The following is a 26,551-nucleotide window of genomic DNA, read 5'->3' as shown; positions in this document are numbered from 1 at the left end:
CCATGAACACAACCGTGCAAATTAACGTGCGTTCGGTTAGGTGACAGTGGACCCGCATGTTTCAGAAAAAAAGATATCTATACTGAGGCCCCAAGCTTGCAACATGAGCACACCCATGCTTATTAAATAGTCACCGGTGAAGTCAGCAGACCATCATATAAATGGGGTCTGCAAGTGCCAACCTATAATAACAAGCAGGCCTATGTTGAATGATAACAGCTTCTTTGTCATAGACAGTGGCAGCTGCGTAGCAAATAGAAACACAATACTGTAAATAGGCTAGGCCTATAATAATAATAATAATAATAATAATAATAAGAAGAAGAAGCAGTTGACTGTTTTGTGGAGTGTTCAAAGAATGGGGGAGGTATGGAAACTTCAGTCCTTGGATGTCATCGGCTTGTTAAATTATCCCTATATTTAAACCTGCAGTAATTATATAGGTGTACAGGATAGACTAGTATTGGCTAATTGACTTATTAAAGTAGCTACATGCACCCGTGCTCTGCGAAGGGTAAAAACACAGTTTAAGAGGGTTTGTGAGCCTACACACTCCTTGTGTCTACCACTTAGATGAAAATGGGCTAAATAAAATATGAAAAGACATCAAGAAGAATAAATTAGAATCATACTCCGTCAGACAGTCTGCATAATCCTGCTCATTTAAAAAGGTAAGCACCTCATAACAGCATCTAATTGAGAACTAATTGCTTTTAGTCTAAGTTTTTTTTGTTGTTAAATTAAGCTAAAACTCTCCGTAGTATGGCTTAAAATTTGAGAAATTGATCACGCCTGATGGAAAACACCAGTAATATCATAAGTCAATAATATCTTGTGCTTACCCTTTTAGAGACTCGCCACTGCCACCTGCTGGCAGTGTACAGCTATAGCTTACACTGAATACAGGCCAAAGCCAAACTAGCTGAATGTTCAAGTTCACAGGTGGGTTTTCATGCGTTTTTTAAAAACTAATATTCTCATAAATATTTATGACTTATCGTGTATCGTGTAATTTCTCTGTTCAATGACTCCCCCCCCCCCCCCCCAGCCCCACATTTTCTGGGACCAAATCTGTTAGAAGCAGTTGCTATTGTTCCAGAACCTTTGTCAGCCCACAGCCTCAGTGGTTTTTATCTAATCCCTTTGAGGTGCCCTGGTCTGAGCAGATGGCGTTTGCTTTTCCACGTAGCCCCGCCCTACATTCTTTCCCGGTCCCCAGTCACCTGTCACCTGCTCTTAAATCTCTGGCACCTGCAGCCGGAGGCTTTCGAACCTGTGTGATCTCCAGACTCCTGAGACCGCAGGTCCGCGGTACACGCCCAGTCTAATGATAGCCCCTCCCACGGAACTCAGCCCTCTCAAATCTCCCAGCCTTATGACAACCCCTCACACGGAACTCAGCCCTCTCAAATCTCCCAGTCTAATGATAACCCCTCACACTGAACTCAGCCCTCTCAAATCGCCCAGTCTAATGATAACCCCTCACACTGAACTCAGCCCTCTCAAATCGCCCAGTCTAATGATAACCCCTCACACTGAACTCAGCCCTCTCAAATCTCCCAGTCTAATGATAACCCCTCACACTGAACTCAGCCCTCTCAAATCTCCCAGTCTAATGATAACCCCTCACACTGAACTCAGCCCTCTCAAATCTCCCAGTCTAATGATAACCCCTCACACGGAACTCAGCCCTCTCAAATCTCCCAGTCTAATGATAACCCCTCACACGGAACTCAGCCCTCTTGGGGCGACATAGCTCAGGAGGTAAGACCGATTGTCTGGCAGTCGGAGGGTTGCCGGTTCAAACCCCGCCCTGGGCGTGTCGAAGTGTCCTTGAGCAAGACCCCTAACTGCTCTGGCGAATGAGAGGCATCAATTGTAAAGCGCTATATAAATGCAGTCCATTTTACCATTTACCCTCTCAAATCTCCCAGCCTAATGATAACCCCTCCCACTGAGCACGACTGTCTCACATCTCCCAGTCTTATGATAACCCCTCACACTGAACACGACTGTCTCAAATCTCCCAGTCTTATGACAACCCCTCCCACTGAGCACGACTGTCTCAAATCTCCCAGTCTTATGACAACCCCTCCCACTGAGCACGACTGTCTCTAAGCTCCCAGTCTTATGACAACCCCTCACACTGAACACGACTGTCTCTAAGCTCCCAGTCTAATGACAACCCCTCACACTGAGCACGACTGTCTCTAAGGTCCCAGTCTAATGACAACCCCTCACACTGAACACGACTGTCTCAAATCTCCCAGCTTTATGACAACCCCTCCCACTGAGCACGACTGTCTCTAAGCTCCCAGTCTAATGACAACCCCTCACACTGAACACAACCATCCCAAAGCTCAAGCTTCCAGTGCTTTGATACTCACCGAATGATACTGAGGGTCAGAATGAGAGGGGGTGATGTCAGCAGGAGAGCGAGGAGAGGAGACGGAATTCTGAATCTCCAGACGATTAAAAAATAAAATAAAATAAAAATAAAAAAACGGCTTCAAGGGTAAGTGCTTTTAAAATAAGCAATGTAATGTAATGTAAAATAAGCGAATGAGTTGAGGGAAGGCGGTATTTATAGACACGGTGAGAGAAGCACTTCACAGTGACACGCAATCAAGCTTCGGGCCAGATGATATAAAATGGGGGGAGTGGAAGAGAGAAAGGAAGAGAGAAGCAGCTGCTATCTGAAGCGTGACCACAAACAATAAAACGGAAAAAAAGGCATTACCGTTGTGGATTCAGTCGTTTATATACATACTTGTATAATGACAACAAATAAGAATTATATATTTTGAGAACCTGAAGTGTTGTTGTTGTTGTAGTATAACCTGTAGTTATATTTGTTATCAGATGACCTTCGTGTTTGGGCAGTGGCGTAGGACCCCGGTAACGGGACCAGATGGTTGCCAGGGGGCTGCGGGTTTGCGTCCTAAGTAGAGGCTGTGCCATGAGCTGAAGAAACATTCCTGAAAGTTTTTTTTTTGCAAGCAGCAGTGTTCATACATGGGACAGGAAACTTTACTTTCATAAACACTGTATATCATTGCGAACAAAGGACAGACGTTTTTGGGACTTACGTCGTTTATTTATTTGTATTACGGCTTTTCTGTTGTTATTAAAATGCTTGAAAATGTACAAATCAAATTGACCGTTTGTAACAAAGCCCATCATCAGAAACACACACATATATGCACGCACAGCATTCTTATAAGTGCTTAGTACACATCGGCCTCTCAGATGGAAGGCAAAAAATAAGTATCCCATACATTTCATTCATTTGCATGTACACAAGTATGCAAGAGTGCGTGTACGCGCATATATCCATACATATATGTGTTTTATATATACATATATGTATATATGAGAGACATTTCATACATTCTCATGTATAAATATATGGTCTTACCTTATGGACAGACTGACAGAAACCTTTCAAAGAAAAACACTAATCTTTACACTGCAAAAAAAAAAGGATATTAACAGATGAGAATATAAAGGAAAACAGTTAACAGAAGTCATGACAGCGAGATACCCCAGGACAGACAATACACTGCCACTGTCAGATAAAATAATCACAATGTTTTACAAGGAAACCGCACATCTTTTGTAAATAGCCGTCTTATATCTGACACAGATTCTCAAACGGAATGCTGAGTCAGACATCTTGGCTCCCAGAACAAGAAAACAAATCTTAAAAAAAAAAAAATACATTGTGTACAACTCACTCGGTCTTACAAATCTGATACTCTGTACAATCAAATTTCCAGCATGTTCAACTCAACACTTCTGAGTCTGGAGTCCAAAAACTGTATTGCCAGCTCTCCACAGAAATATTCCCATTTTAACACATTTTGTAACTCAAAATGAGATAAAACTTTGTCACAAATTGCTTTACAGGTTACAGAACTCGATTTTTTTTTACCTTGTACTTACGATTTGAACACAAAAAAGAAATCATGGTGAGATGAAGGGTGAGATGACTATTTATACAACAAAATATACTGACATATATAGAAACATACTGTAAAACATGGAATATATTTGAGTATTTTGAGGCACTCCATTTGTATTTTTAATGCCTGCCAATCATTTTTTTGTTTCACAATATTTTATATTCAGACACATCCCACTGTATCCAAAGTGGCAATAATTGGCATATTTAGCAATATATTTCTATATATTATTCAATATATTTTGCAGTGCAAATTACAATTGTATATACACATTTAAATTAGTTTCAGTGTTATATCTTGATATCATTATTCTGTGAAGTTAAATGCTGAAAGAACAGCCTTTCCATCGACACAAAATAATGAATCAAGAATGGCAACATATTGGATCTCCATATATGGAAATATATATATATATATATTTGTAGCATAAGAGTTTATAAAGCAGAGTTCCAGGGACAGCAAGATTACACAGACAAGGTATATCCAGGTATTTCTGTCCAGGTACCTAAACGGGCTGTACAGTTGATAATTCCATGGCAACCAGGTGATGAACCACCTGATTCCACAGAACGCTGACCTGGGCAAGCCGCTATCATCCTCTTCAAACGCTGAAAGGGCGGGGCTTAAAAAGGGGTGGACAGAACGTCCGAACAGCGGCCCTGGGGGGCTGCAAATGTTCATTTGGCCCACTGCTTTCCGTAGAGTTTATTATCCTGCTTTTTTCAGAGCATGCAGAACTAACTGGACCAGTCGATTTCCCAAACCTTGTCCAACCCTGAGCCGTCCTGTCCAATCCTGAGCCACACACCATGAGAAACGGGGGGGGGGGCTTTCAGGTTAAATATTTAAATATTAGTGCCGAGATGCTGAAATCTTCCAGGGGTTCCAGGAGCCGATGGCACGAACAGGTAGTACGGAAACTGTGCGAAAGGTGACTGCGGGGGGGAAAAAAAAGCTTCGAGATGATTGTGAGATTTTAATAGTGCGGGTCACGGCTTCTTTGAGATGCTGCGCGTGACGCACGGAGAAAAAGACTGTCCACGCGCACAGGCCACGCCCACCGCGTGCGCACGCGGCGTTGACTGAGGTGCGTCGCCTGCAAGGGAAGGGAGGAGGGTCCGCGGCTTCTTTAGGAGCCGCGACGGCCAGGGAGCGTCCCACGAGCCGCCGTCTAGCACAAGGACTTCGGCCGCACCTTCGGGAACAGCTGCAGGACGGACAGACGGACGGACGGACAGATCGAGGGACGGAACAGAAATGGAAAAGAGAAAAACAAAGCACACGCGTCAACTTGACGTCCCTGATTTAAAACCACCCGTCAAATTCACAGCCTTCCGAAGCTCAGCTCTTCTGATTCTCATGCATTCTTATGCGTTTGATATCGAGTTTCCGGTGGAAGCGATTGTTTAAAATCAGAGTCTTTTAGGAAAAATCTCTGAGTAACAATTGCAGAGCTAAACTACAGGAGCAGGAGAAGCCAGATTGAGCCCATTTGAAACACAGCAGCAAGTGCACAGGGAATATAATGCAGAACCATGTGAACAAACACTAAAATAACAACACATTCATTTAATAACAAATTAATAAAACTGAAAAAGTCACTATAGCCTGTGACTCCCGCGGGATCAAAAAATCTCTTGGAACCAAAAATTGCTGACATTTTTGGGAGACACCAAGCACTGGATGTCCGAAATGAGTCAGCATGTTTTGGTTCAATGAACAGTGTCCTGGGGCTCAATTATTTTTGAAATATTTATGCTTGGTCCTTGGACCTTGAACATGAACTATAAATATACTTAACTCTTGAGGTGCCTACACTATGCTATCGACTTAATAAATATGAGTTTGTATCTGAGAAGCACATTAAGTCGCAAACCATTGCATGAAAAGTGCTAAATAAGTGAAGTAATAATTATGATGACGATGATGATACAATGGTAATGATGATAATAATTCTTATTATTACAATTATCAATGTTATTATTCATTTTTAAACCCTGTCAAGTCCAGCTACAGGGAGATAACTTTAGGCACTTTTCCCATCTCTGTCTCTTACTTAAATTTAATATTGTTATTATGTTTTAGCCCTGAAAGTCCAGCCACAGGGAGATAACTTTAGGCACTTTTCCCATCTCTGTCTCTTACTTAAGTTTAATATTGTTATTATGTTTTAACCCTGGAAGTCCAGCCACAGGGAGATAACTTCAGACATTTTGTCCATCTCTGCCTCTTACTAAAATTTAATATTGTTATTATGTTTTAAGCCTGGAAGTCCAGCCACAGGGAGATAACTTCAGACATTTTGTTCATCTCTGCCTCTTACTAAAATTTAATATTGTTATTATGTTTTAAGCCTGGAAGTCCAGCTACTGGGAGATAACTTCAGACATTTTGTCCATCTCTGTCTCTTACTTAAGTTTAATATTGTTATTATGTTTTAGCCCTGTAAGTCCAGCTACTGGGAGATAACTTTCGGCACTTTCTCCATCTCTCTCTCTTACCCCAAAAAAGTTGTTTGGGACGAAGCCCTCCCTGCCGCAGAGGGAGGCCCACCACCAGTCGGACCCCTCGGGCTTCTGCAGGATGGTCACCATGTCCCCCTCCCTGAAGCTCAGCTCGTCCGAGGCCTGGGCGGGGTACCCCCAAAGAGCGTACAGCACCCCGCTGTTCTCCACCCCCATGGCGTCCTCCACGCCTGAAATCAGGCGGGTACACACAAAAACCCGTCACTCAACCTCTTGGGCGCACACAGCAACCATAACAACGCGTGACTTTTACTCATGAGTACCTTTAACTTACCTACAGCTGCTACAAGCTATCTACAAACTAACTAACAAATCAATGCAGCACAGAGAGTAGGTTAAACAAAAAAATTGATGATTATAAATAAATTATAAATATAGATTGATTTATATTTGGGTACACACATTCAGCAATTTAGGCATTTTTTTAATTATTTTGTCATTAACACTTAAGATCAATGAATATAACAAATAATTAATAACAAGACCAGGTCAAAACCTAGTATATGCCTGGACCTCTCCGGCCGACCAATGGTGTAACTTCATAACTCAACCGACCAATGGTGTAACTTCATAACTCACTCAGTGACTCAGTCGCAGACATTCGCATTTGTAGGGCTGGCCCCGCTGTTGCGGTCCAGCCAAAAGTGGATTTACTTGTGCGCACTGATCGTATATTTATCGTATTTCGTATTTTCGCGTTCGGGGTCCCAGCGAAGCGGGCGCGGCCCTCACCCCTGAGGAAGCCCTCGCACTCCTGGAACCCCACGGCGTAGGGGTCGCACTTCTGCGCCGCCGTCGCCCCGTCGCTCTCCGTCACCGCCATCACCGCCGCCCCGTTGCGCACCAGGTACTCGCAGAGCGTCTGGTCGTTACAGGAGGCGGCGCAGTGCAGGGGGGTCCTGGGGACAGGGGGGGAGGAGGGGTGGGATATGGGAGGGAGAGGGAGGAGGGGGGAGAGAGGGGGGAGAGAGGGAGGAGGGGGGGACAGAGGGAGAGAGGAAAAGAGGGTGGGAGAATGAGAGTGAGGGAGAGAGGGAAAGAGAGAGGGAGAGGAAGAGGCAGGGAGGGGCAGAGAGGAAGAAGGAGGGAAGGAAAGAGAGAGAGAGGGAAAGAGGGAGAGAGAGATGAAGACCGTGAGAGGGAGGAAGAGAGAATATAACAATGAGGGGCAGCAGAAGAACCACCAGAATGTTTTTCTGCGATGCAGTCAAATGTATTAGGCCAGGAAAGCATTTTCAAACGAATGGTTTCTTACATGAGAGAGAGAGAGAAAGAGAGAGAGAGAGAGAGAGAGAGAGAGACTGAGCCGTGTCTTTACCATCCGTGGCTGTCTGGCGCACTGACGTTGGCTCCGATCCGCACCAGAAATTCCACTACAGCATAGTGCCCCCCGCAGATGGCGTTGTGAATTGCAGTTATGCCCTCATCATTGGCCTGGCTGGGGTCACTCATCTACACACGCACGTGCACACACACACACACACACACACACAACACACACACAGATAAATTTAAACACAGGAAGCTGAAACATTAGCAGTAAGCCCTAAATGTGCATGGCGCCCCGCCCCGTACCCCGTACCCCAGACCCCGGACCCCAAACCACGTACCTCCTGCACGGCCCTCTGCACCGTCTCCAGCTCCCCCACCAGCGCCCCGTCCAGCAGCAGCACCAGCGGGCTCAGGTGCGCCCGCCTCCCCGAACCCCTCTGCTCCTTGCTCTTCCTCAGGATGGAGTTCACACCCTGAGGGGGGGGGGGGGGATGGAGGGAGAGAGAGAGTGAGCGGGAGAGAGGTGAGAGAAACTAAAGAACGGCTTGTAAACTGTGAATCACCTTGTGCTCAGGTGCGGCAGGTGTGTGTAAACCGTGAATGGTGGGTGTGGTCGGCCCCACCCTCTCACCTTGTGCTGAGGTGTGGCAGGCGTGGGGGTGCTGGGGGTGGAGGCTGCGCTGGGCGAGGCGGCCGGGTCCTCCCCGTCGGACGAGCTGCTGCTCTCGCTCGCCGGCTCCCCCTTGCGCCGGATCTCCTTCCTGCGGAACAGCTTGCTGATCACCTGCTTGTACTGGCCCTTGGCCGCCGGCCGCGATTGGTCGACGGAGCCCCGCCTCTTCAGCGCCCTGGGGATCTCGGCCCGGAGGCGGAGCACCTCCTGCCGGTCGGGGGCCACCTCGATTTCGGGGGCCACCACGGGCTGCAGGCGGGTGGGGCTCAGCGGGCGGGGCACGGGGGCCTGGCCGTCCTCTGGGATCGCGTGATCCCTCCCCGGCTCCACCCTCTCAAGCTCCGCCTCCACGTCCTCAGGAACCAGCACTAAACACACAAACACACACATGCACACACAGGCACGCACACACACACACACACACACACAAACATGCACACACACACACAAACATGCACGCACGCACACAAACATGCACATGCACACACACACACACACACACGCACACACACACACGCACACAAAAATGCACACACACACACACACACAAACATGCACGCACGCACACAAACATGCACATGCACACACACACACACACACACGCACACACACACACACACACACGCACACAAAAATGCACACACACACACACACACAAACATGCACGCACGCACACAAACATGCACATGCACACACACACACACACACACACACACGCACATGCACACAGACATGCATGCATATACACACAGACACAGGCATACAAACACGTGCATACACAGACAAACACAGATGAACACCTTAATGAGATTAAAATGGAGGGCACACGTCCAAGAGTAAGGAACGCGGTAAAAATCGCGGTGAGCGCGTTCTCGGTTCCCCGCCGTACCTTCGCCGTAGAACCCCGGCTGCCTGAGTTCCGGCGGGGGCGGCTGGGGCAGGTAGTCTGAGGGCACGAAGGTGGGCTGCCTGTAGGGGGCGCTGCCCTGCTCGGGCCCCCGGGAAGGGGGCTGGGGGGCCACGAAGTACTGCGGGTTCTGCAGCCGCATGATGACGGACAGCGGGATGGGGCGTCGCTGCTGCACCCGGGGGCTGGCGGGCGGGATGGAGATCCGGGAGACGATTGGCTGGGGGCCGTAGCTGGGCGAGCCGTGCGGCGAGGAGGGCCTATCGGGGGCCAGGGTCAGTCGGACGTTATGCGGGAGGTAGCCGTACTGGCCAGAGCGGGACTGGGGATCCTGGAGGGGGGGTGGGGGTGGGGAAGAGAGTTTGGCGAGAACTGTTACAAGCCTCCATCAGTATAACAGTATATAGGTATTTGACCAGAACCGCTATAGTTCTGTGAGCGCAGTAACCGTGGAAACAGTGTGCTCCACACACAGGTGAGGACAAGCACACACCTTTCTGGAAGAAGGGGGCGGGGCATCCAGGTTGGACTCTCTCCAGTTGCTGTTTGGCACCGCGGGCCTTAGCCACTCTGTCTCTGAAACGAAAAGGCCAGAGTTAACACTGATAAACAACACTGCACTCTGAAACACCAGGGACCAGAGTTAACACTGATAAACAACACTGCACTCTGAAACACCAGGGACCAGAGTTAACACTGATAAACAACACTGCACTCTGAAACACCAGGGACCAGAGTTAACACTGATAAACAACACTGCACTCTGAAACACCAGGGACCAGAGTTAACACTGATAAACAACACTGCACTCTGAAACACCAGGGACCAGAGTTAACACTGATAAACCACACTGCACTCTGAAACACCAGGGACCAGAGTTAACACTGATAAACAACACTGCACTCTGAAACACCAGGGACCAGAATTAACACTCATAAACAACACTGCACTCTGAAACACCAGGGACCAGAGTTAACACTCATAAACAACACTGCACTCTGAAACACCAGGGAGCAGAGTTAACACTGATGAACACTGATAAACAACACTACACTCTGAAACACCAGGGACCAGAGTTAACACTCATAAACAACACTGCACTCTGAAACACCAGGGACCAGAGTTAACACACTGAATAAACAACACTGAAAGACGAATCAGCGACCAAAAAAACCAGCTGATACAAATGAGTCTTGTAATTAACTGTTCTAACTGATCGGTGCTGAGTAACAATGAAAACCAGCAGATCGTGTGGCCCTGCTAGACCGGTTCTGGGGACCCTTGTTCTGCAGTAACATGATAATTCAGTGTTCCTCACATCCTTAGACTAGCAGGTGGCAGATCACAGTTTATGAGTAGTCATGCAGGGGTGTGGCGGCAGAGAACCAGTCCACACCACTGCCGCTTTTATGCTGAGAACACGGTGCTGACTGATCTGATTGGTGAGAAGAATCTGTGCTGACCATGCGATTGGCCTGGAGAATCTGTGCTGACCATCCGATTGGCCTGGAGAACCTGTGCTGACCATGTGATTGGTCTGAATAATCTGTGCTGACTATCTGATTGGCCTGGAGAATCTGTGCTGACCATCCGACTGGCCTAGAGAATCTGTGGCGGTTCACGGTGGACAGACTAGCCGGATTAACATACGGGGCGACGCAAAGCGGGGGGCTCACTGTCGTAAGTGTGATGCGGCTTCTTGTCGTAGGACGCGTCCAGGTCTGTCTCGTTCCACTTGGTGGGAATCTTCGGCCTCTGAGCTCCGTCGTCTGCCCGAGGACCCGAGAGAACACATCGTTTCACTGTTAATTTTTTCATTATTTCTTAGGGTTCCATACAAGCCGTCACTTGGTGTGCTGAATTGGCTACCTGCAAATTTCAGGCAAGCACACACACGCACGCAGGCAGGCAGGCAGGCAGGCACACACACAGGCAAACTCGGGCACACACGGTGGAGCTTCGGTGAATTCATGAAGTAAAATGAAACTCAAAATCCTCCCCGAAAAATTGCAGGCATTTTAGAAAATCATTGACTAAATTTGAATTCGTTTCCCGATTAGACTGACCCACTGCAGAACTGACCCGCCCAACCCTGGTAGAGAGCCACAACAGTGTTGCCGGTCGTCGTGACTACCAAAGAAAACACAGGCCAGGTGCGACGGCGTTTGAAAACTTCTTCACATCTGCAAGGGGGCTACTGAGCACGCTCACCGCTTTGCTTGAAGGGGAGAAAGTTTCGCGGAAGCGTGCTGGTCCTCGGAGACCGCTGGCCGGATTCGAACGCCGAGTGGACCGTGGGCGAAGGGAGGTGCGCGACGCGCGCCGACTGGCTGAAGACGGAGCTCACGTGGGGCCTGGGGGAGGGGCTTCGCTGAGCCTTCTGGGAGCCGTTGTAGGCGGTCAGGCGGGAGGGGGACGCCCGCCTCTGGGTGCGTGGCGATTGGTTGGGCGGGGTCAGCCTACCGTAGCTCACGCCGGAGTCCGAGTCGGAGCGATGGGTGGAGGTGATTTGCACTCTTTGGGTTTTGGGGGAGGCCACCGGCTGGGGGGAGTAGAGTGGGGACTGGGACGCGTAGTTGCCGCTGGGGGCGACGGACTCCAGGGGGCGGTGGCTCGGCTCGGGGACCTGGGCCACAGTGGTGGAGGGTGTGGAGACGTACCTGCCGCTGCCCCCGTTATTTGGAGACGTGGGAAAGCTGGCAGCCGGGACATTCTGCGACGTCCCTCCAGAGGAGAATGGCTTAGCCTGTGGGAAAGAGAGAGGGAAAACCTGGTGGTCAAATACTTCATATGAGATCAAATACTTCATAACCTTTTACACGTCACTGCAGGTGTACTTCAGTTTTTTCCAAGTAACCAAGTACATTCTCAACAATCTGCAGGAGCGTTTTTATTAAATTTTACCGCCATTTTACCACAGTATTGCATGTGAGACAGATCTGACTGAATCGAAAGGACAACAGCCCATCTGTGACAGGTCTACACATCAGCGACTGAACTCGGCTGAACTGGACTTAAAGACGTGTTCATTGTGGAGAGTGGCAGGGTTGTGTGAAGAGCTGGAGAGTTTGGGTGTAAAGAGATGCAGAGTTGATGGAAAAACAGATGTACAGGAAGTGTAGAGTGGGTGTAAAGTGATGTAGAGTCTGTGGAGAGTCGGTGTAGATTTGGTGTTGAGCTGGAGTAAAGTTAGCATAGAGCCCGTGTAGAACTGGTGTAGAATTGGTGTACAGTCTGTGTAGAGTTTGTAGAGTCGGTGTAGAGTCGGTGTACCTGTGTTTCAGGCACTTGGCGGCTGGTGCTGCACTCCTCCATTAGGCTGCTGAATTCCCGCGACAGCTCATCCGCCGTGGCCAGAGAGGCGTTCAAATCGTCGTCTATCGACCGGACTGCAGGAGAGTACACACAAACACAAACACAGACACAAACAGACACAAACACAGACACAAACACAAACACACAGACACAGGCACACAGATGCAAACACACAGACACACAGATACAAACACACAGACAGACACACAGACACAGGCACAAACACAAACACAGACACAAACACACAAACACAAACACAGACACAAACACAAACAGACACAAACAGAAACACAGACACAGACACAGACACAGACACACAGGCACACAGATGCAAACACACAGACACACAGACACAGGCACAGGCACACAGACACAGACACACAGACACAGACACAGACACACAGGCACAGGCACAGGCACACAGATGCAAACACAGATGCAAACACACAGACACAGACACAAACACACAGACACAGGCACACAGACGCAAACACACAGACACAAACACAGACACAAACACACAGACACAGACACAGGCACAGGCACACAGACGCAAACACACAGACACAAACACACAGACACAGACACACAGACACACAGACACAAACACGCACACACTCAATTTTAGCTGAGAAAATTCAACAGACACAGAATACTGCCAAGCCGTAATTGTGAATGGGCCTCTTGGGGCTAGCCTGTCCCATAGTGCACACTCACACAGCGTACTGCCGTATTTCATCTGCGACTCCATGGCCTCCCCCTTCTGTCAGACGATCGCTCGATCCCGTTCAGCGCTGCAGGGTCACAGGAAGGGATCGGGAAGTGACAAATCAGAATAAACCGTAAACAGTTCGGCAGGTTGAATACTCCTTTAAATCATCTCATGCTCTTACGTAATCTCTGAGGCTTCACTTTATCATACTTGTCCAGACAAATTAGGTGGTAGATCTGCGTGCATGAGAAAGTGTCAAACGTAGACAGATGCACCGAGAGTGAACAAAAAAAAACTTTCGCAAGAACGACAATCGGCACCGGAGAGAAGAATTTGTGGCATGCATATTGTCTGCATATTCCACATATTCAAGTGTCGGCAGTTGAAATGCATCAAACAGTAAAAATAGCTTTACAAAGCACAGTATTTATTAAGCTGTGAAAGGTGTTTTTTTTTCTTTTTTTCCCCGAGATAACCTTGGTTGGACACAGATAATGAAAAGGCCTTTGCGCGTGGCATGGCTCCACACACAGACTGCACACGCCTGTTGGGCTGAGGGGTGGAGCCAGATAGCCAGATAGCACCGATTCCTGGTTTTAGATGAAGTGAACCGGTCAAGTCCGGACGAGTGAAAGAAAGCATTTTAACGGGCTGAGGCGACAAGCTCCTGCTTGCGAAAAGATTCCTTTCCTGCTTTCGCTGACAGAGCCCCCCCCGCGGCCATCGCGCGATTACATAATGCGCCAGCGCCCAAGGGCCGAGCCTCCCGTCGACACGGGTTCAGAAGGCCACCATCGCCGCCCAATCAAACAGCCCCGGGGCGGAGCGGGCTGGCTGTAATTCAGGCCTGAGAGAGAGGTACAGCACTCCGCTGCACAGCCTTGCAGGAAACGGAGGAAAGGGGAGCACTGGCAGAAATCTGGAGCCGTTCAGCACGAAAATGAGTCGCACGTGGGAAGCACGGTCATGTTAAACCCACAATGTAGTATAACGGGTAAGGAACCGGTCTTGTAACCTAAAGGTCGCAGGTTCGATTCCCTGGTAGGACACTGCCGTTGTACCCTTGAGCAAGGTACTTAACCTGTGTTGCTTGTGTATATATCCAGCTGTATAAATGGATACAATGTAAATGCTATGTAAAAGTTGTGTAAGTCGCTCTGGATAAAAGCGTCTGCTAAATGCCTGTAATGTTATGGGCTGAAGCAGTGTTGTTTTACAGTGCCATGCTGTGCAGTTGCTACACAGTTTTGTGCGGACTCATTCAAGTCAAATTTCAGACACGTTGAAGCAGAACTGGCTCTAGGCATAGACGACAAGGACAAAGAGGAAAAAAACAACAGCAATAAAAATCCATGCATTGCATCTGTGGTTATTGTGGAGAACACAGCCTGCTGCCTGCCACAACCACAACCCCCCCCCCCCCCGCGCCTTTAGCCTATCACAGACAGACACTGCAGTGTTAATGTGATTCTTTAGCCTATCACATACAGACACTGCAGTGTTAATGTGATTATTTAGCCTATCACAGACAGACACAGCAGTGTTAATGTGATTCTGTAGCCTATCACAGACAGACACTGCAGTGTTAATGTGATTCTTTAGCCTATCACATACAGACACTGCAGTGTTAATGTGATTCTTTAGCCTATCACAGACAGACACAGCAGTGTTAATGCGATTATTTAGCCTATCACAGACACTGCAGTGTTAATGCGATTCTGTAGCCTATCACAGACAGACACTGCAGTGTTAATGCGATTCTTTAGCCTATCACAGACACTGCAGTGTTAATGTGATTCTTTAGCCTATCACAGACACTGCAGTGTTAATGTGATTCTGTAGCCTATCACAGACAGACACTGCAGTGTTAATGTGATTCTTTAGCCTATCACATACAGACACTGCAGTGTTAATGTGATTATTTAGCCTATCACAGACAGACACAGCAGTGTTAATGTGATTCTGTAGCCTATCACAGACAGACACTGCAGTGTTAATGTGATTCTTTAGCCTATCACATACAGACACTGCAGTGTTAATGTGATTCTTTAGCCTATCACAGACAGACACAGCAGTGTTAATGCGATTATTTAGCCTATCACAGACACTGCAGTGTTAATGTGATTCTTTAGCCTATCACAGACAGACACGGCAGTGTTAATGTGATTCTGTAGCCTATCACATACAGACACTGCGCAGTGTTAATGTGATTATTTAGCCTATCACGACAGACACAGCAGTGTTAATGCGATTCTTTAGCCTATCACAGACACTGCAGTGTTAATGTGATTCTTTAGCCTATCACATACAGACACTGCAGTGTTAATGTGATTATTTAGCCTATCACAGACACTGCAGTTAATGTTAATGTGATTCTTTAGCCTATCACAGACAGACACTGCAGTGTTAATGTGATTATTTAGCCTATCACAGACAGACACAGCAGTGTTAATGTGATTCCTTTCACAGAAACTTTAGACTGTCGGTGAGACCTGCAACTCACATTCCACAGCTGACCTCTCAGGCCCCTGCTTGGAGCTTATCTCCGTTTGTCAAGAGCACCCTCTGCAGATGCCACTGTGACTGAATCACACAGGTCATTTAGTGGCACTGACTGACTCTCCCTCTCCCTTTTATTTTTTTACTCCGTCTCTCCCTCCTTCTCAGACCCACCATCGTTCTAGTATAGACGGTAGCCGCAGAAGTTTAACTTAAAATGGCCGCGCGACTCCGGTGCGCTCCTATCCCTGAGAAAGGCCCTGCGGCCGCTGGCTGTTTGGCTCCAACGGAAGAACTGCGCTGCAGTCGGCCTGCCGTAACAGAACAATACCAGCGCCAGACTCCGGGACGATTACAACATCAGGACAATAATGACTCCATTCCTCAGCATGTCAGGGTGTGTCCTCGGAATGTTCTGTTTTTTCTGGCTCTCCCTCTCTCTGTCTCTCTCTCACTCACACTCACTCACTCTCTTTCTCTCTGAACTCCCCCACGCAATCTAACTCCCATTACATGTACAGTCTCACCCCCCCCTCCTCCCCCCACCACCGCGCCCCTCCTATATGCTGCCCCACCCATCTCTTGTTTCATCACTTTCCAATCTGTGTTTCCACCCTCTTGCCTTTCCCACCCTGAAAATGGAAAAAAAAGAAAGAAAAAAAGAAAAAAGAAAAAAAAAAAAACCCGAAGCCGCTCTGCAGTGGTGATTGTACCGCTCGCTCTCACCGCCGGCCCAGTCTGCATCTAAAGGCTGCGGCTGATAAAAAAAAAAACTACCTCCTCCTCCTCCTTTCACTGCCGTTTTCTTTTCTTTCTTTTTTTCCCCAAGAATCGCTCCCTGACGCCGTCTTCACAGCATTCCGTCTGAGCTCCGCATCCAACCAGTCGTCCCACGCAGTCCAGCGCGCTCAGCAGCAGCCGAACGAAAAGGCGGCCCGATCGTCAAGACGAAGCCGAATCCAGCTGCGCGTCCCCCCCGGTAACGGGCACAAGCTTCCCCCCCTTCGTACTGAAGCTGAAAGTCCTCCGAGGCCTCAGGTCCGTTCGTGTTTTCGCTGTGGCTTGGTTTACGTTGACTCAGCTGGCACGGGTCCCAGGAGCATTCTCTGAGGAACGCGTAGTGCCCGAATAAGCGAACGCACCGTGACGGAAAAGCACGTTAGCGCGCGTTCAACCGAATAAACAAACAAACACACACACACAACACCAGCCCAGGTGTGCTGGAGCCTGCGCGGCGCCAAAAAGGGCGCGAGAGTTCGGCCGCCTGTCCGATCGGCGTGGGGAGCGTCCTCGTTGGACTGGGTGCGAGCGCCTGGTAGGAACGTGGAGTTCTGTGGCCCAGGCCCGAACACAGTTTTCTGGCGCAGGTCCGAACCCAGGAGTTCTGTCGCACAGGTCCGAACACAGGAGTTCTGTGGCCCAGGTCCGAACACAGTTTTCAGGCGCAGGTCCAAACACAGGAGTTCTGTTGCGCAGGTCCGAACACAGGAGTTCTGTGGCACAGGTCCGAACACAGGAGTTCTGTGGCCCAGGTCCGAACACGGTTTTCAGGCGCAGGTCCAAACACAGGAGTCCTGTGGCGCAGGTCCGAAACACAGGAGTCCTGTGGCGCGCACAGTCACTGTGTCAGGTTTCGGGGGAAACCGCAGGACTCGGGGTAGGCAGACTGAGGAGGCAGGCAGGGGTCTCTCGGGGGCTGCAGGGAGGAACGGCGTCTCACAGAGGAAGGAAATCCGACATCCCAAACACAGCCAGACGTGTAGAAATACTCAACCCTGCGAAAAAGGGGCCCATCAAACCTGCCACCACTTTCTCCACCTAGATCACCTGCTAGATCTTTCCTCACCAGGTACTCGGTACATACATAAATACTGAGTATGTACACATACAGCTGTGAATGAATCTTCCCCTACCCACTCTGTGCAATAAAGTTTTTTTTTTTTTTTTATGTATGGTGACTTGAGTGAAACACGAGTTTCTCATTGGCTGGTTTTCCCTCCCATGCCGGTGGCTGTGGTCGGCACCGGCACGTCAGCCTCAGCTGTGATGCAAGTGAAAGCGCTGCGAGGGTGAACACGCCCCATGGCCCATCCCCGAACTCCCACATCTCACACCCCTTGTGCAAACACACCGCAATGACAACTGTCCCAGACGAATCTGCGGGGCACGTCTAGCCGAAAAACAGCCCAGGCAGTGCCATCGCCTCACTGCAAAAGCTTGGCCAAAGGGGCACGAACCAAGCTTTTACTGAGGGAGGACTACGTGCATGCATGTATGTGCATGTGTGCGCGAATACGTCTGTGTGCGTGTGTGTGTGTGTGTGCAGGCACATATGTAAGTGTGTGTGTGTGCGTGTGTGTGTGTGTGTATGTGTGTGTGTGCAGGCACATATGTGCGTGTGTGTGTGTGCGTGCGTGTGTATGTGTGTGTGTGCAGGCGCATATGTACGTGTGTGTGTTTGTGTGTGTGCATATGTATGTGTGTCTGCGCGCGAGTATGTGTGTGTGTGCACGTATGTATGTGCGTGCGCGTGTGCATGTATGTGTGTGTGTGTGTGTGTGTTTGTGTGTGCACGTATGTATGAGTGTGTGTGGTCGTGTGCGTGCGCATGTATGAGTGTGTGCATGTGTGAGTGTGTGCGTGTGCGTGTGCCTGTGCGTGTGTGTATAAAAGTACATCTCACAGTGATGACACCGTGAACAAACTGTACAAGCTACAGCAAGATCGACGAGAGGCAAGTATGCAGCCCAACTGGTTCCTACAAGCAGCTCTGAGCCTTGAGAAGAAGGCCTGCTCAGTCCAAACCCAATGGCAATTACTCAGGCCCTCGTAAATTTCCCATGTCTGCGCTACTTGTTTTTTCAGACCCTAAACACTCACTTTCTCACAGCACCAGTGTTCCCGTTTAGCCGCTGGTTAGCCGAACGCAAATAATAGACGAATCACGGAAGCCCTCACGCAAATAAGATAAGGTGTGTTGTCTAAAAAAAACAAAAAAAAAACAATTCAACTGCAAAAAAAAAAAAAAAAAAAAAAAGCTGGTAGACCATACTCCATTTCATTTAGTACATGTTCAAACAAAAGTTAGCTGGATGCAAATAGAAAACCAGATGACGTTCAAGTTGAGTCGGCATATCTGCGATACGTTTGCTTTCAAATCAAACAAGGGAACATACCGCAAAATTATCTCCCTATCATCAGTAAAACCTGAAAACAAAAAGGTAATCAAACAAAAACTGCTTTCACCTTGTCTCACCTTATGATATTCTGAGCCTGAACTGAGAGCCTCCAACCCTAACCCAGGGGTCAGTTACTTTTCTTCTGGTAAATCAGGACCTTGTGCAGGTGGGGCTCAAATTGGAGGCAGCAATTCAACCGCTGACTAAGAACGTAATGTTGACCAGCCAATCGTTAGAACTGTCTCCAGCCAATCAGACTGCAGAACACCCATCTCAAAAACCGTACGGTCCCTTTCCACATGTGCAAAGGGCCAAGAGGTCGAGACTGGGAGAAAGTCTGACTGAGTGTGGACATCCCATCATTTTTCACGCAGGGGAAGGAAGTAGAGGAGGAAGACCTTCATATGTATAAAAGCATTATGAGGTGCACTAATCCAGAGCAATCTATATAGCACACATTCTTCTCTTGCATGCAGTCCATTTACATAGCTGATTTCCCACTGAAGCAATTCAGATCAGGTTCCTGACTCAAGAGCATATGTAGGTAGAGCAGCAATGCCCCCACTCAGGATTTAAACCTGCAAACCCAGTTCCCTACCCATTACACTACAGTTTCAGCAGGAAAAGAGCAGGTCTGAAGCCTTATTTAGAGGGGTGAAGAGCTGGGGAGCATTACATTACATCACAGGCATTACGCAGATGCTCCTATCCAGTGCGACTTACACAACTTTTTACACAGCAATTGCATTGCAGCATTGCAATGGCCTCCCAATGCAATCAAAAAATAAAAAGAAATAATCAGTCAAAGCTTCACAGTGCCTGGTCCCACTGGACCTGCACACACACACAAAGCACAGGGCTTTCCCTGCACTGTCCGCAACAAGAAGACAAGAATGCAAAACATATGTGCAGAATGTGATACCTGCTTCTGAATAACGATGAGAGCATTCACTTCACACTGATCACGCAAATACAGTATGTGCTTTACTTGCTTCCATTGGCATACTTAGAACTGCCTCAATATCAAAGTTAATGAATCTCTCCAAAAACAAGACTCTCGAGTGACACTCATATTTTCACTATTTGTGACCACAAATAAGGCACGTACGTACATGCTGCACATCGATTGTGCCTGTCCCCGTTGAACGGCTGGAGACCTGCGTTTTAGTCTGTATGTTTTTTTTTTGCACACACGTGTTAAGGCTTCACAATTATGGACGCTTGCACGTTCATTTCTTTAATAATCGCGCTGGTCGTGCTGGTTCTGAAGAACACGATCTTACGACGGAATGGGCCTGTTAAAAAAACTGATTTTTCTTATTTGACCTGCCATTCGCTTTCACACCTGAATCATCTCATGTCATACCTATTGTTGCAAAATCGATAGACGCCGTCTGACTGCGTCACTGGTGCCTCCTCTCAAAAAGGCAACTATATTGTCAAAGTTCCACTAGCCATTTCGGTAATGCTGGAAACCATTGCTGCTAGCTACATTTCATGTAAATCAAGAGTAGACTAACCAAATAAGGAACTTACAAAAGAATGGGCCGGTATAAGCGACATCACTGCGGTCACAAAGAAGATGTTGATTTTAAATAATGCATGTATTTTATTTTTGGGGTAAGGTTGTCGTGTGCAAAATAAATAAATAAATAAATACCTTTAAAGATAAAAAATAACGTTACACACTTTGCCTGTTGTTTGAGTATTCCTTCAGGGGGAAAAAATAGTCATTGACACGGTATGCCTAGCTACACACCAATCATAGACTCCAATGCACGGTCCTGAAAACCCAGGCAATTTCTGCTTTAGTGCAGGATCCTGCAGTTTATCATTAGGTCGACATTTCCATGAAGTTAAAAAATACAGGCAGAGTGTAACTCTTCGAGGCATGAAAATCAATACTGACTTTGACATTTTGATTTATGTTGATTCTGCTATTCAACAGGAAATCTAGGTCACAGTTACTTTTACGTTCATACAGTCGAACGTTGCAGGCTACAGTTGAGTACAGTTGCAGTTGGGTTAATTCGCAGCATTTGCAGAGACAATGTGCCTCATTCACAAAACTTTTCTTAAATTATTACTTTTGCTCTTAAAAATGTTCCTACAAAAAAAACTTTACGACAATAACAATACGAGATTCATGACACAACTTTGTTTTTGTGCATATCCTAGGTGTACGAAATGATGAATGCTGGCTGTTCATAAATTTTATGCGCAATCATATTCATGTAATTTGCATAAGGAAGGAGCCATGAACAAATACAGATAAGAAAAAAAAGATGAATGCCAAAATGTTCTAGGAAACGTTCTTACACGCAGTTCAGAACAAATGTGATCGTACACGTTTCGTGAATGAGGCAATGTTATGCCACTCGGTCAAAGTTAAAGAGATATCAAGTAAGGACTAATGCAGAAGGTTTACCAGCCCAGTTGTGTTTAAGAAGTCAGACCCAAAAGGGGGGGTCTGGTTTAACATCATCTCGTTTCTCTTTTTGCGACCATGGGACAGTGCATTGGTCTCTATGTTCCATTAACACACAAATTATCAAAGTTTTATTCCCATGGCTATACAGTTCGATGCACGGTCCACATCCGCAACTTAAAACAATGCACACAAACAGTCCAAAGTTCCGAACTACAAGCCAGACGCAGCGATAGAACTCTCTGTGTTGTTGTATCCACTCCTCTCAGCACTGCCACTTGGATTTTGTGAGCTACAGAAACATCTGATTCCCATTAGAAAAGTCTCCCCAGCCTTCTCCTCGCTTACAGTTCTGACTCATTGTTCGAGATCTAAAACCGTACAGTAAAACAATCGAACAGATTTTAAAAAGTTTTGAAGGCTATTAAGACAAGAATCCTTACATTCGCATAGTCCGTTTCAGCATCACAATTGCGGGCTTTGATTACCAGTTTGCATTATGATAAAAAAAATAATCCAATCTTTCCAATGTGACGTGCAACTACTTAGCAGCGTATTGCGCACACGGCTAGCCAGTTTACACAAAGAAAAAAAAAACGATTTTAACCTCGGTTCGTTTACTTACCCCGATCGGACCCTTGTTCCTACCGAAAGTCAACACAACTGCAAACTTTGTACAATAATACCGCAAATCTCTTTCTCGAGGTCTACCCGGACCTATGCTACTTGTTGCTCTCTTCCACTGACTCAGTGTGAATCAGTGCGTCTGGCTGATTGCAGGATGGCGTAGCGATCTAGCTCTCACGGCATGCAGTCCAGCCCACTGTCCTGCGCCGCTGTAACTTGAGCCAGGTGTTCACGAAGCACAGCTGGGGCAGGTGTGCAACCCGCCCCCATCCGCGCTCGGGACTTTGACACCTTTGTACGCTCTTTTTTATTTCGCGATTTTTTAAATTCCCCAACCCGTGTAGTATAATACCTCACTAACAAACGCACCAAACGTGGCCATTGTACATTTTATGTGGATACCTTTGATTATAACATTCAAGGCATCCATATAAAATATATGACAGACAGATCAGCATATGTAGATTACACCACTGAATAAACATATTGGGCAAATGGCAGCTGGGGAAACAAAATAATATATTCGTCGTCACAGTAAAGAAATACAAAAGGTTCCCAATAAAATATATGACGTAGGTATTAGTCAATCAATCGCAAGAGTGCTTCATGAATATTAATAAAACGTCATTCCGGTTGTAACTTCCGCTTCGTGCCGCCCCTTTCATTGAGGTGTTTCCGCCAAGATGGTCGTCGGAGCCTTTCCCATCGCTAAACTGCTGTATCTGGGGGTTCGGCAAATGAGTAAACCTGTGGCTAACCGAATTAAGGCAGGTGCTCGGAGAAGCGAGTTCTTCAAGAATTACGTATGTCTACCTCCGGCACAGCGTAAGTAACCATGGCGTGTTAAAATGACCCACGTACAGCTGCTCCTTCGGACATACTCGGGTAGAGGAGAGGGTGGAATCGTATTTTTTTTGTAGAGAAGAGGAGGAACCAATCTAGCTTCAGCTCAGCCTTGTGTAACCAATCCGTTGTATGGGCTTGGTTTTGAATCGATGGTATTCGTAGTTTACTTTAATTGACAAGGGGACAGACCAGCTAAAATGTAAATTGAATTCATTGGGCGGGTTCTTGCGTTGAAAATTTAACCAATGGGATTCGAGAAGGGAAGCAATGCAGGCAGTAACCGTGTGTCATTGAGGGTTTTGTAAACTTGAAAGTACAAAGGTTTTCTTACTGTATGTCGGGATCTTTGGGTTGCTGGCTAGTACTGCAGTTGCTCAGTTTGTTTTCTTAACTGTCACTCTATTCAGATCAAAAAAGACATAACGATAGTTCGGCCTTTAGTGAGCGGTATGTGTGGTTTCCCAGCAGGAGTCTTATATTAGACTAGCTCAGTTAAATGTAAAGTAAAAGGTTTCGTCTCGCAGGTGTTACCTTGCTAGCTAGTTGCGTGAGATAAGGTTTATGAACTAGCTGCCATATACATCTGCCGGAAACATTCCGAGGAGAATTGCTAGTCATAAAATCACAGCTATCCAAGATAATATTTGCTCCGGTGTTTGGATGTCTTGAAACGTCTAGGCCAGTTCAGCCTCAAATCCTTGATGTGCTTCTGGAAATAACTTAATTCTCAGAAATTATCATACAAATACCAAGACTCACTGCACCTCCTCTCCTTCTCTTGGCAAATTAAATTTACAAATGACCGTGCTGTTACTTTAACAACATCAGAATCGCCAAAATACAGCATCAGTTAAGATCTCTGTACACTAAGCAGTTGAATTTGAATTAATATCAATTTTATCATTTATATTTATCATTATATCAGTCGCATCCTACCACGGCATAAGACCATAAAGGGCCATGATCAGCTCAGTGCATTCTTGTAACTGGATAGGGACAGGAACGTGAAGTAAGAATGCACAAAAGTGTTGACTTTGAAGAAATGTGAACTTTTCAACTAAAGTAACTGGCTTAATTCTAAATCCAGACGTGAGGCCCTTACCTGGGTAAAAAAGGTAACTTTTTTTACCCAGGTAAGGGCCTCACGATTCTGGTGTTGTTAAAGTAACAGCACGGTCATTTGTAAATTTAATTTGTAAATTTAATTTGCCAAGAGAAGGAGAGGAGGTGCAGTGAGTCTTGGTATTTGTATGATAATTTCTGAGCATTAAGTTATTTCCAGAAGCACATCAAGGATTTGAGGTAACAATAGCCTGTGTTTGGCTTTCCTAATGCTGAACATTTTGCATGGGTTTGCTTGCTGTACCTGTGCTAAATGAAAAACAAAATCTCTTAACCCACTTGCTTACTAATAAACCCGATTCTGTTTTGCCCTTGCACCTACTATGGCTCCTAACCTAACTTTATGCTGTAAGACTATGTAGGCTACTGCTACTATTATTGGTTGTGACTTGACATACACATTGTTCCTTGCCTAAACCTGTATCTTTGCACTTATGAATATAGCTCTGGATAAGAGTGCCTGCTAATTGTATCAAGGTAAAATGTAAATGTGTGTGCTTAGTTATGAAAACATTAAAGTTGTGTGCCAGGAAGATTTAAAAATGAAAGCCACAGCAGACCTTGTTCAGATACTTTATTTATTTATACTTTAACCCTTTAGACACCAGTTAGTTCCTGCAGATTGCTGAAGCTTGTATGAAGAAACATCCGTTTTCACTTTTATTCAGAGCAAAATTCTGGTAATAGGCTATGTTGAGTTGTAAACTGTGAGGTGATGTGATAAAACTCGAGTGTTTTCAAATTCTACGGGCCATCTAAAGCGTTATTTCAAATACGTGTTTGCCCCTGGTCTGCGCTGCAGCAATGTAAATCTACACATGCACAGAGTGGGCTACAGTGGTTGAATGTGTGGACAGAGAAGCAGCTTCTCCCACTTTTTTTTTCCCCCCCCGACATTCCCACGCAGTGTACCACTGGATCGAAATGCGCACCAAGATGCGGATAATGGGCTTCCGCGGGGCGGGCATTAAGCCGCTGAACGAGGACGCGGCAGCCGAGCTGGGGGCGGAGCTTCTGGGCGAGGCCATCATCTTCACGGTGGGCGGAGCTTGCATGATCCTGGAGTACAGCCGTCAGGCCGCGAACTCCAGGCGGAAGGAGGAGGAGCTCAACCAGAGCATCACCGACCTGCAGACCCAGCTGGCTGAGCTGAGCCTGGTGACCGAGACTCTGGACACGCAGCTGAGGGAGGTGAACAGGCTGCTGTATTCGCTGCCTGCTCCCGCCCAGAAATAGAGGCTGCGCCCCCTGCTGGGCGGGAAGGGAATGGACCGGGTTTGGTCCGTGGAGGGAGGGTGTGCCCCTGCTAGAGTACTGCCCCACACACACACACACATACACACACACACACAGCCCCCCTGCCCACCGTGCTGGGCATTGCTGAATGGGAGCTCAACTACAGGGGATGGCAGTGTTGTGAGCACTGTGTTAGAGCCACTGTTTGTCTGCTAAGATAATTATGAATAATATATTTGGTTGATGCAAGTGTAACTTGATGGAATTGTGTGCTACTGCAAGCAGAGAGCTTGCCAAGGCAACCCGACAGGCCCCCAACAAGCAGAAATGGAAATGCATTGTTTAGAAGTATGCGTCTCACGTTTCATTACAGTACAATGCAGTGTTTATAAGGTGAAGCTGATGCACTTGTGATTGTTTGTATAATAATACTCTACATTCAGGACAGTAAAAGGGAAGAATTTTTATTCTGCTTCTTCCAGTAGATTTGGTCTGTTTCTCTTTAAGAGTGATTAATAAAGTCTGTCAGGTTTTTGTGGTTTGTGCCCCTGTGTAACCCCCATCCCACAAAATGGCACCAACTGGACCTTAAATCCTGCAAAAAAGCAAAACATTTGATTGTGTTGGCAGGATCCGCAACACATATCAGAAAATCCAGTTTCTGCTCTTGCTGCCCGAGAGCAAATGCTTGGGTTTCTCCATTGCTTGATGTACTAAGTGCATTCAATACATGACATGTTGGTTTCTTGAATATATTGGATAGCAATTGCATGAAGAACATGTCAATGGACTCTTGTAAAATAAAATGTAATTTTCTACATGGCTATTAGTGATTTGATTTGCACCTTGATAAATGGATTGGTAGCACTTGATTAATCCCCATGGGGAAATCTGTTTGTTGCAGCACCATATAAATAACAGAACAATGCAAGAACTTGACAAGATAAAGATGATAAAAACCATAAACAAAAACCCTAAACCCTATGTGTAAAGAGCAACAGTGCAGCATAAATGAACTGGACTTGCAACTATGAGGTTGCAGGTTTGGTTTCAGGTGGGAAACTGCATCAGCAACATGCATAAAGGGGAATTTCACTTTATAACACTTCTGGGGTCATTTTCACACCTACCCAGGCTTTTGTGTGCACCCCAGACAGTTTTTAGGTTGCTTGCTTCAATATTTAGATATTTAGATATACCCGTGTAAACAAACCCCCCCCCCCCCCGTCCCCCGTCCCCCACATC

General features: G+C 46.9%; 2 protein-coding genes across 3 annotated transcripts; one reads left to right on the top strand and one right to left on the bottom strand.

Annotated features, from left to right (window-relative positions):
* Nucleotides 1–3,272: 3,272 nt before the first annotated feature.
* On the bottom strand, nucleotides 3,273–22,707 carry ppp1r13l (protein phosphatase 1, regulatory subunit 13 like). Of its 2 annotated transcripts, none has more exons than XM_035385059.1 (13): nucleotides 22,101–22,707; nucleotides 13,375–13,451; nucleotides 12,616–12,731; nucleotides 11,554–12,088; nucleotides 11,019–11,111; nucleotides 9,836–9,918; nucleotides 9,325–9,673; nucleotides 8,394–8,803; nucleotides 8,101–8,235; nucleotides 7,809–7,942; nucleotides 7,223–7,389; nucleotides 6,467–6,660; nucleotides 3,273–5,172 (listed from the first exon to the last, which is right to left on the bottom strand). In XM_035385059.1, exons 2-13 carry the CDS (start codon nucleotides 13,406–13,408, stop codon nucleotides 5,137–5,139), a joined length of 2,286 nt encoding a protein of 761 aa, XP_035240950.1. In that variant the 5' UTR covers nucleotides 13,409–13,451; nucleotides 22,101–22,707; the 3' UTR covers nucleotides 3,273–5,136. The 2 variants fall into 2 exon arrangements, with proteins under 2 accessions (XP_035240950.1, XP_035240951.1); XM_035385060.1 differs by lacking the exon at nucleotides 22,101–22,707 and adding an exon at nucleotides 21,919–22,060.
* Nucleotides 22,708–22,747: 40 nt separating this feature from the next.
* On the top strand, nucleotides 22,748–26,128 carry opa3 (outer mitochondrial membrane lipid metabolism regulator OPA3). The gene is made up of 2 exons (XM_035385062.1): nucleotides 22,748–22,927; nucleotides 24,978–26,128. The coding sequence occupies exons 1-2, from the start codon at nucleotides 22,786–22,788 to the stop codon at nucleotides 25,304–25,306; spliced, it is 471 nt and encodes a 156-aa protein (XP_035240953.1). The 5' UTR covers nucleotides 22,748–22,785; the 3' UTR covers nucleotides 25,307–26,128.
* Nucleotides 26,129–26,551: the final 423 nt, after the last annotated feature.

Source organism: Anguilla anguilla, chromosome 12 (assembly GCF_013347855.1).
Source record: "Anguilla anguilla isolate fAngAng1 chromosome 12, fAngAng1.pri, whole genome shotgun sequence".
NCBI lineage: Eukaryota > Metazoa > Chordata > Actinopteri > Anguilliformes > Anguillidae > Anguilla > Anguilla anguilla.
The sequence above is the reverse complement of the archived record's forward strand: the minus strand, read 5'-3'. Positions and strand labels throughout refer to the sequence as shown.